General features: G+C 34.7%; 1 protein-coding gene across 1 annotated transcript in view; it reads right to left on the bottom strand.

The window, feature by feature from the left end:
* Positions 1–6,805: 6,805 nt before the first annotated feature.
* The window catches only part of LOC106881089 (uncharacterized), an 18,685-nt gene continuing 13,656 nt past the window's right edge, over positions 6,806–11,834 (bottom strand). The window contains exons 4-5 of the mRNA XM_014931317.2: positions 10,738–10,851; positions 6,806–7,167 (exon numbers count right to left, since the gene is read on the bottom strand). Of these exons, the coding sequence (XP_014786803.1) occupies positions 7,091–7,167; positions 10,738–10,851 (191 nt within the window). The 3' untranslated portion in view covers positions 6,806–7,090. The remainder of the gene's footprint in view (positions 7,168–10,737; positions 10,852–11,834) is intronic.

The raw sequence follows: 11,834 nt of genomic DNA, 5'->3' as shown, positions 1-11,834 counted from the left end.
ATATATATATATATATATATATATACGCACACATTCAATAATTCCGATATAATTATATCATAAGGTAATCATATGGGCCATATCACTATCTTTCATGATAATAGAGTAGCATATCAAATTTCGGTGTAGATTAATTTTCATAAATAATGACGATAATAGATACAGAAATGACATAGGTGCAATTACACTGTTCTATTTTCTCGATCCAACGGTACGACTTCTGAGACAATTACTTTGCTCAACAGCTTAGGTGACCAATAACCTGTGAATAGAATTTGATAAGAGGAAACTCTGGAAGGTCCTATTGTAATCAAACAGACAACATACAACACAAACGCAAACATACCCGAACGCAAACTACATACACAGACACATGTATATATATATATATATATATATATATATATATCATATACTACATGCATATATATATTATGTATGTGTGTATGTATGTAGGGAGGGAGAATGAAGGAGTGAGAGATGACTGGATGGATGAATGAATGGATGAATGAATGGATGAATGAATGGATGTATATATACAGGGCCGGATTTAAAGTTTCTGAGGCCAGGGGCAATTCAAGTTCGGTGGGCCGCTTATACACAGAAATTAAAATCCATGAAAAATCAACAAATTTACATTTCAGAATCCGTCGATACCCGTACTTAAATTGATTAGTTAACACGTAGAAAGTCTAAATGTACGTCAATGCAAAATTTTTTCATCTAGAGTAAGTACAGCAAGTTTTCCCAACTTAACACAATATACTACTACAAAAAATTTTAAAAACCTACTTTTCTTCCCCTGATATCTTTAATGATTTCCTCGAAAACTTTTCTTTAGAAAACTGCCTTCTACAACCAGTAGGTACACAGTACTTAGTCATTGTGATACTGAGATAACTCTTTATCAGTCCCAATTTACTCTCCTGAACAAACATTGTCCGTCAAGCTCAAATAAGAGCTACAACAACGTTTGGAAAGGTTTCATCAAGCCCTTCATTATAGATGAAAAGTACCTACTGAGATGAAGTGAAAAAAGACCTTAGCTTACAAAAGGCTGCATATTGTACTATTTCTTCAATGAACATATTACTTAAATCACAGAGGAAAGTGATGATGAGTGTCTCCGCTTCAATTCTTATCTCTGCATCAAGCAAACTACATAAGTACACTGCATGCATTGATTGATAGTCTAGCCTATGTTTTTGCAAGGTGACAAACAACTGGTCTAAAGTTATATCTGAAAGTTTCGTATCTGAATATTTCTCTTGCTGAAATGGCAACTTCATCCGAGGTTGAAGCTAGATCTTCATCATGTTTGATTCTCCTATTTTGTTTATTAGTCGTTGTTTATTGTTTGTGCTTCCACACGTTCCTGACATCCAGTTCCAATTCTTTAAATTTATCCTGATATGATTTCAGAAAGTTTTCCAAGGAATCAGTTAGATTCACCACTTTATTCAGATCAACTTCAACTCTATGTAAAGCTTTATTTTTACTGCTAAACCATTGAAGAATTAAATGCTAGATCTTAGCCATTAGAGTAGTTTCAAAACAATCCATTTTGTCTGAAAATCACAGAGCTTCATACCTTGCTTCTGGTGTTTGTTCCAAATCATCTAGTGGTGCTCCAATATGATCGCAGCCTTTGTGCTGAAAAGTATAAACGAATACCTTTTACATGAAGCCAATATATCTAACAGTTTAAACACAGTAAGAAGCAATAGCATGTCCAACAAAATTCAACGAATGAGCAGCACAGGGGACGAATATTTTAGCGAAGTAGCTTTTTTATATCCCTGTAGTGATCGGATTTATAACTGGCGCTCTCATAGGGCTGTTTTCAAAGTTTATACCCTATCTTTAAAAAGAAATTCTAACACAGATGTCACCAGTGCTTCTGCTTTATGGAAACTAGTATGCAGTCGGCTTCCCAGACAGCATAATGCACAATTGCTGCTTAATGCACAAACATGACAGCATAATGCACAATCATAATTGCGGTTTGGTGTTAAATCTACAGAAACTGACAAATACTTGGTCATTTTAATTTCTGCTACAATATGAATCATATTCAACACAGCAATTTCTTCGAAGATTGTAGAAATTAGCATCACTGCTGACCTCTTCCAAATGCTTTCAAGTGACCCACCAGAAATGGATCTTGCTGTGCAATAAATTCCATAATTCTCCCAAAATCCCCATTGTCCTTAGATCTTATGATTTCTTCACTACCCCTTAAATGCACGACCATAACATATTTCAATCCAATCCAGTGTTATCTTGCATTCGTTTTTCCAACACCCTATAAACATGAGAACATTCCCTACATTAACAATTGAACTTCAACATTGAATCTCTGCTGCCTTGGCTTTGTTCACGTGCTTACATTTTCACCTCTGCTTTTTCCCAATGATTAAAGCCACCCTTGTTGGAAAATCTGTCACGACGGCCTGACTTCAAAGTACTCTTTGATAGGATCCACTTCCTCAAACGCAACTTACCATTGTCCCTAATAGTTTAAAACACTGTCTTCTACACAGTTTACATGTATCAATTTCACTCTTAGGCATTGGTTGGTTCAGGCCATGATAGAGGATACTTTCTGAAATTACAGTGCAGGGCACAGAGCCCGAATCCTACTGATGACAGAGTGACCTTCTTAACCAAGCAGGCATATCTTCATATGTATTTATGTATATATTGATATATTTATACTTTGTCCAAAATAAATGTATTTTTGATTATTGCAAGATTTTTGTGTTTCAAGTTTGGCGGATTTAGAAAAGAATGCGCTTCCGACTAAAGGAAAAATATCTGATACTCGAATTTCACAGGATCAAAAATATTTTCAGATGATCAGCAAGGCAGTGATTTCAGAATTCAGCAAACACATTGCTTTGCTTTGACATCCTGTTAGAAAACAACTGTAATGGAGCGATTGAAAATCACAGACAGAATGTCACATTGTAATTCCTGTATAAGTACCATTGAAAGACCATACTTACTAGTTGAATAAAATGCCGTTAGTGCTTTTAATGAATCATTTTCGGACAGTGTGTCGCGAAAACAATATAGAAAAAGGAATACTTTTACATCTTGTTTCCAAAGCGAAGTAAATTTATTATATATTTATCATTAATAATGTCTATGTATTTGCAAAGCCATTTATAATAAAAAGCTATACATTGTACTTATCCAAATCGATAGTGGAGCTATGTAACCGTTCCGAAGAACTGAAATGTCTTGATGTTTTATTATACAGTCCAAATATTGTAAAATGAAGATTTACAATAAGGTTTCAGTTACATTTTTCAGTATGTTTGAAATACTTTTTTCGAATCTCGAATAGGTGTTATTCGTTTTACGCAATCAAATTATGGACAGATCTTCTGACACTTCAAAAGTGAAACCATACAAAGCGTGAGTAAAGTTAACACAATGCAATGTGTTAAATCATCTCCAGCAGTGAAAATAAAAGCATGCTATGTCAATAAAAATATCAATGCAACAATGACTATTTTTAAAAATTTAGTCCACTGCTGAAAATAAATCCCTCCCTGACTTACCGAGACACATAAGACCGATGTAGGTGAGATTCAGCTTGCACTTACTCAAGTTCGTGCTTGAACTGAGGAAGTTTTCTATTCCTGTAATTATATCTTATCATTTGAATGTTGTTTTAGTTGTTACAAGAGATCTTCATAAAATCAAAGAAATCGTGATGCCGACATCGTAAATGTTACTTACTATGTGTTGTTCAAAAGCAGACAGGGCATAGCGCTGTGTGTTTCATTAATATTTGTAGTGACAGTGATTAGTCGTTAAAGAATGGAATCAAGATTTCAGAAAACAAAACATGTACATGAAAATTGATTGATACAAACAAATAAGAAAAGACCCGTCTATTTACATATTAAAGAGTAAGCAAAGAGAAACGTCGTGATCCAAGAAATACGAAAAAAGTTGAGGTTACCAAGCAGTAAGTTTTCTTTAAGGTTTCTTACGTCATGTGTGATTAAGGAGCATACAGACGTCGAAAACAACTACTTTCCACTGATGTTCGTTTTATGGAATCAATGCAGATTTAGTGTGTGGTGTCTAGGATGTATGTAGAGGATGCATGGTTAGGAAAGGTTAGGAAGGATTAAAGGTCCGTCTTCTCTGTATAAGAGTGGATAATGCTGGAGGTGGCGACAAGTAAATCAAAGATGAAAGTTGAAAGAAAGAATCGAAACTTGGAGAATACCTCTGATAATGAATATATAACATCGAAGTGTTATGTTCTTCTAGAAATATTCAACCAAACCATTAGCAATGAAATTAAGTTATCTATTTAAAAAGTGAAAGAAATTGGGAAGTTTATTTATATCATTACAAAAATATTATGTTTAGAAATGCAACTAAATCAAATGACATAGGAATTTCTTATCGTCAATATTTCACTGGCTAATATATATCATCGATTGTTGGTACACTATTTGTGACTTGCATCCTCCGTAGCGTGTGGAATATTTGAGAGTTGAATCTAAATATATTTGCACATTTGTTTTAAATAGGTTTACTGAAACTTCTCACATGTGATTTAAGTAAAATTTTACAGTGTAGAATTGTTGATGTGGATATTTCTTCTAATTTAAATGCTAGTAAATGTGTATATTACTTTTTATTGTAAATTATTTACTTCCCGTCGTAACAAGAATAGTAATCCATCTTAATCGTTTTCCTTTCTAATCCTCAAATAATAAACTGTAAAATTACTTTTATTCAGTTTACGATGTAGGAAGAACTTGAAAGCATTTACCTTGATGTTACATTTGATTTTAGCGTGTACTTTAATCGTAGCATGACTTGAAGACATGCACTGCGAATTTGTTTCTTTTTATTCTATACATTCTCATCATAAGCAAAGAGAAATAAAGAGAAAGAGAGAGAGAGAGAGAGAGAGAGAGAGAGAGAGAGAGAGAGAGAGAGAGAGAGAGAGAGAGAGAGAGAGAGAGAGAGAGAGAGAGAGAGAGAGAGAGAAAACAGAGTGAAAAAAGAGTGAAAAAAGAGAGAGAAAAAGAGAAAGAAATGTTTGAACGTATAGAGTTTTTTCTTTCTCATTTTCATTCATAGGATTTTATACTAATTTTCCCACATTTAGAAAAATTTACCACATTCAGAGTAGCTGCAGTTGAGTTTGGAAGAGATGAATAGCATTCGCTGACACCAGATGACTTCTAACCCCGGGAAGTAATACACTGATATTTCCTAGAAAATGTATTGCCTGCTTCAATCTATACCGTATAAAGAGAAAAATAAATCAAAATCTTATGTTTTCGGCATATCTTGGTTTAGCAACTATTTCATGAGTTCTGCTTCTTGATATTTATGTCCAAGTAATTTCTGAGTGGATGATGGTCTATCGGTGATTTTTTTTTTTAATACTTATTTTTGGCGATATTTTGCTTTTGCTAGTGTTTGTTTTTTATTATCTTAGTTGATAAGAATGATGGTATGGTTTAACTCCTATGAAAATAAAATACACTACTTAATATATGTCGACAAGATATCTAGGGACTTCAAATTTTATTAATCTTCTCTTCATAATTCTGGTGGCTTTTATATAATAATTTAACTATTTAACAACCCCCTTTATTTTAAGTTTTTGCGATGCAGTGTAGTGGAAAACCAAAGAACGTATGGTTTCAAAAGCTTGAAAATATCTCCACCCTGGCAAATACGTACGATGAAGGCAGGATACAAAGAATTCGCTAACAGCTTCAGGTCCAGCTGCCAATATATTAAGAGGGGGTTGGTAGGTGGAGTTAAAAAACTTCAGTTTACAATTTTATATCATTTTTGAAAGTCGCATATAATTATTGGCAAAAATAAGATTATTCAAGTCATTTACATCGACATTTTTCTGTCATCTCCTTTATAATGTTTTATATTCAGAAGCATTTATGAAGATCTTAAAGATTTAGCAACTGATTATGGCAACGATAAATGCCTAATAAATAGCCGTGTGTACTATTAACATCCAGAATCAGAACAATGGTATACATATTCATTCTTACCACGTTCCGGCAGATTCGAATGTGTGTTCATCGCTGCTGTATCTCGTCATTCCTGAACAACTTCCCCTTTCAGACGAAAATGTATTTATAATACATTTGATTCATTAGCATAAGGGAACTTTAGGACACTTGGTAGCTCGATGTTGTTCTCTAATGTCAATATACCAGTGATTAGCGCATTCACGATCGAATCTGCCTAAGCATATTAAGAATAAACGTATTTGACATTGTTCTGATTTTCGCTGTTTATCCTGCATATGACAAGTTATTGCCAGTTGACAGATATCAATATGGTTCAGGAAATAGCTTGTTTGCCGAATTTATAAACAAGAGGAACAAATTCTTGTTAGATTTATTAGTATGGCGTAACTTTAGCAGAGAAGGCACTACGATGTCGAAACACTGGGTGCCTCAAAATTCTCTTACTTTAATGAATCGATTGTGTTATGAATACATGCACTCTGAAAGGACAATTCGTTCCTCAAAAAATGACGAATTACAACATCGAGTTGCGTATCTACGTTCGAATCTTCCGGAGCGCATTAAGAATGAATATGTATGTCATCGATAGTAATATAATCGATAAGTCGATAATTCTTAACCAAATATTAGAGCAAACATTTGTGTAAATTTACTTTCGTATGTTAATGAAAATAATGTTTCTCTAATAGCAACACTAATAGACAACATAAAGAACGTATTGTATTTCACTTTATTTCGATAACTTTAGGGTATATAAGACGTTTCATTTTTAGAATAGGAACATTTCAAATACAATTGTATTTCATGTAGAACTACAGCAGAATCTTGCTTTATTATAGGTGGTGCAACACAGAAAATGGATTGAGTAATTTAGGAACTTAATAAATCATTTTATGGATTTAATAACCTTTGGGTTTAGAAATATTCAACTTAGAATCAATTTGGCTTGTTTGACATTTCGTTTTATTTCTTGTGGAATATATTCTATTCTTATTCATGATTTTCTTCTGCCTATTTCAAATATTTCTCTGTTGACAGAAATATTTTTACTTTTGTGTACGATACAAGTGATGAACATCAAGATGGTCAGTGTCACTTCCACTCAGTCTTTGAACGGCTCCCACTGCAAAAGAAAGACAATATTTCTGATTAAATTCAGTAATAACTGCAATATGCCAAATAAGAATAATCATTAAAATTTTCATTGAAAATATACTTCATTCTCAATGGAAAACCTAAAAATAAGGACATCTAACATATAGAAATTCGTCCAATCAATTATCAATATACATTGCTTATGACGCTCATGTATTAAAGTAATTATTGGCTCAAAAACTAGTCTTGTGAACAAGGGGAAAACAGTATAACCATTTCGTTTCTTTAATGTATTTATTAAATAATATATTTATTAAATAACACCTCAATTTGATAAGGAAAATAAAAATATATTCGCACGTATGAAATTTAAATGTAAAGCAAAAATAAATATTCTAAAGAAATAGCAAAGAGATAATAAGCATCTTTAACATAGGCACAAATTTATCAAGACTAGTTAACTATGTAATCAACTATATTTACACTACACAAGTTGACCTCGAGTATTTTAACTGGAATTTAAAAAGCCATAACTAAATACCACCTGTTTTTGTTATTTTACCTGGTGCTTTAATAATTTGGCCAGTTGCTATTCCGGCATCAACATTCGGCCACTGCTTCAAAGAGAGGTTCAGATCTGACAAGTGTGTAAAACCCAACTTCAAGAAAGGAAAACTAGTCGTGGTAGCAGACCTAGGTATTGGTATTGACATTAAGATCAAGTAACTAGATCCGGATACCTCATACACATGTGTAGGAATGAGAGAAAAGGAGGTAGTAGCATACGTGACTCAGCTATGAAGAAGATCCAGAAAGAGTATTGCAGGAGATTGCGTGTAGTACTAGAAAGCAAAAGTAATGCAGCAAGCAGATTTAAAGCTATTGAAACGCTTATAGCACTTACGGTGCCGTTTAACTTCAACAGAATAAACTGGAAACTGAGCACTATCAGGGACTAGAAACTAAGATACTAAATATGTTGACCACAAAAATGCACCACCTGAAGGCAGACAGTGACTGGCTGTACCTAAAAACAGTTTTAGGTTAACGAACCGCAGTGCAAGTCGGAGTAACCTTCAGACGTACCACTATTAGAGCGAGCAGATTCCTAACAAGAACAAATAACCCACTCTTCTTCTACACTAATCGAAAGAAACACAAGAGAAAGCACCATAGCCAGTAGCAAGTGCAGAAAACCAGTGACAATAAAGTAATGCATGGGAAGTACACAAAGTTTCTCAGAGAATGTCATCGCTGTTCTCAACGAATAGACTTGTATAGAACTCTATTATATCCTTTCTACTGGCCGCATTTGCTCTACTGTAGAGGGGTGTGAGCGCTTGTGAGCATTTCAAATGCAATGTTCCCAGTTTTAGTCTTCGTTTCAAAGAAATGAATTCTAAGAAAGTGTTTCTTACAAAAAGCGGTAAAAACCTGCAAAATGACCAGTAATTTATGCGAGGAAAGTCTGCGCATCATCAGCCTCAGTATATTATACCCTCTTCACAGAGAATGTTGGCGGGAGATGAGGCACCTAACCAGAAAAACGCGTTTGTTCTAAATGCAGAGAAAGGACAGGTATTGCAATGTGGTCCGACGAAAGCATCAACAAGCATGGTGACATATATGTTTATCTTTGACCGATCTTCCAGCTTTCTTTGAGGTCATTTTTGCGTTTGTCTAACCATCCAGTTGTAATCTCGTCCCAGTTTCCTGAGTTCAAAACCGAACCCTACACCAAGCGACTTAACCAGGCAACTGCCTAGTACCACAGGTCACTAGCAGACCAATAGGCTTGTCTCACTAGGTTTTGATCTATAAGCACACCGACTTAACGTTGTTAACAGTTACTTGTGTCATCACGTCATATTCATTTAAAATGGCACCGACCATCTCAATTTATATGGCGTTTGACACGATTATGATGAATTTTGCTTATGATGACATGGATTCCCCGTGTCCCTTCTCCAATATGATGCCATAGTAATTACTCCAAAACCAATACATATATAAAAGGAAATAAAGGGCAATTGCATGAATCTGTTGTAGGATTTAAAAGGCTTCCGAGAAGTAACAATTTAATCTCGCCGTTGAAGAGATGTATTAATACGATCCAGTTTCTCGAAACGTGACCGGATGGCTATTTTGATCACAACCGACAGGTAACAATGGGCAAGAATATCTAAATTTTTTGATTGATCCAAGTTGATCATGGTTCCCACATAAACTATATTATACACGCCGTGTACGTATATTGTACGAGGTTGAAGTTGTAGATTTATCCTTTCACGATTGTGTAGGTTTGCACTTTCTTGATCACTCAAGCGATAACAAGCACCGATCTCCTTTTTAACATCAAAATTTCAAATTTTATATTTAGTACAGACTTCTTGCTAGCATCTTCTGTGAGCAGAGCTAACACGTTTTGTATCACTGCACTAGGAATTCTCCTGTCAGTTGCAGTAGATGTCAGTAACAAGTTCGATATATATATATATATATATATAGAGAGAGAGAGAGAGAGGGGGGGGAGACTGTGAACACTCTACGCTGTTTTTATCAACCTAACAACTCAATTTAGATACACTCTGCATAACCTGATGCAGTTATTCTATATCAACACCGGTACATTCATTTAAAATGATCCAGTCAGTACCTGTTAAAGATTAATAACTGGTTCTCAAGGCTTATTATCACCCATGAGCATGAACCTAGCAATCTTTATATGCACTTAAAATTTCAGTCGCCTGCTTATTCTAAAAAGCGAAATGTTCTGAAGATATCTAAACTCGCCGGTGGTTGCTTAAATGATCACTGTTTCCGCTGCTGTTCATTCTTCCAATACTACCGCTTGGCGTTTTCGTTGAAGAAAATAGATGTGCCTCGGGATCCAAACTGTTACGAAACAGCACTGCTAACCTGGGAATGCATCGACTTTCTATACAAAACCAAACATTGATCAGAACTACACTAAAGCTAGAGATATTATATGTTATATGTATTTCCATCCGCATGAGTTGGCGGTTATCCGAGTTTTCCTTACCCGGAGATGTGAGTCACACATTTGTGCAAGTCTTACAACAATATCGAGAAAAAAAACCAACGTTTTACAATTACTTTACAAAAGGAACTGGCCTGAGTAGCTTTTGTTAAATTCATTGATGCAGTTGTTTTAGTCTTGGTATTGATGATAGTGGACTCATTTCATGCATTTGTATTCTCTAGAAATCCTCCAAGTGTTTAGTGCTTCTACAGTAGAAGCACTTTCAAATTTTTCTACTTTCTTACACTGCTTTTTAACTGTAGAGTCTTTTTATGTAAAATGGAGTGAACGATATTCCATGGCAAATACCTCGCAAGAACTACAACATAATGTTTGTCGGAATAAAGGCAAAATGCTTTCAAAAGATCTGGGCTAAGAGCAAAATAACATTTCATTTTGCCTGAACAGCTAATAATTTATATCAAAAGAGAAAACAACCAAGTTATTTCAAAGTAAAATTAGGGTAATTGAAAAAAGCCAAGTACTCAAATGAAGAGGAATTTTCTGGGAAGATGGTTAATTTCTTTAGGATATCGATAATTTAAGACAACTTACATTGTCCAACTTTTTCAGAAACCACGCAAATGCCATAACCAGTGGGTACTATATATTCCTGCAACACTTTATAGCATTTCGGGTGAGGTGCTCCATTGGCAATATCTGCAGCAGCTGTAACAGAACAAGGTACATTAATGTTTTTTCACCAATTAGATTAAATGACTATAATATTCGTCTTTCTAGTGTTGCTAAATATTTCCGTGACCCGTTGGGCCACAATCACTCCAAGTTGAAAATGTCGATGCGCGGCGACAAAGGAAAAGATTCTGTTTTATTTAAAATCGTAATCTTTATCATCTTAATCAAAGGGCAGAAAAACAGAGAGAAAGTCCCCTTCCTGAGTTTATTTTAGACTCCTTGTTATACTCCTTGTTATATAGAAGCCATCCGACAGCACAAGGAGGAAACAGTCCAAAATTTTCGCAATGCAACGACATATTAAGATAGTTAAAAAATAAAACGAAAGCATAATAATTTTCCCTTTAAGAAAAAAAATCAAGTTGAAAATGTGGCTTTGGAGTGCCTCCTCCCGGTACTGGAAATAGATTACTATGATTTCCTTTTTGAAATAAGAGGTCAGTCCGCCGGCATTTCATAGGGTTATCGCCGCCGCAAATCGACATTTTCAACTTGATTTTATTACTATTTTATTTAAAATGAAATATTAATCTTTATCATCTTGACGAAAAGGTAGAAAAACAGATGGAGAGATAGATCTTGAGTCTTAACTTTATATAGATAGATACATTTCTTTTATTAGCCACACAGGGCTCAACGAAGATGGGACAAATACAATGTAGAGCTTTTCTTTTTGGGAGGGGGAAGGAAGGAAAAAAAAAAAAAAAAAAAATTGGTGGTGTCGATCAAAAGGGATCGTAGGAAGGGAAAAAGGGGCAGTTCGATCAAAAGGGATCGAAAAAAAAAGAAAAGGAAAGGCCGATCAATAGGGATCGTGTATCACACAGTAATGTTCTCGTGTAAAAAGAGGGGAGGACAGTTTAGGTTTAGCCGTGGAAGGAAAAGCCTACGGAAAAGACCACGGTAACCTTGGTCAATATTCTCATTGAAGAAACTATAACAGTAAGTGACTCTCT

Source organism: Octopus bimaculoides, chromosome 3, assembly GCF_001194135.2.
Source record: "Octopus bimaculoides isolate UCB-OBI-ISO-001 chromosome 3, ASM119413v2, whole genome shotgun sequence".
NCBI lineage: Eukaryota > Metazoa > Mollusca > Cephalopoda > Octopoda > Octopodidae > Octopus > Octopus bimaculoides.
This window is presented reverse-complemented; position numbering and strand designations above follow the sequence as displayed.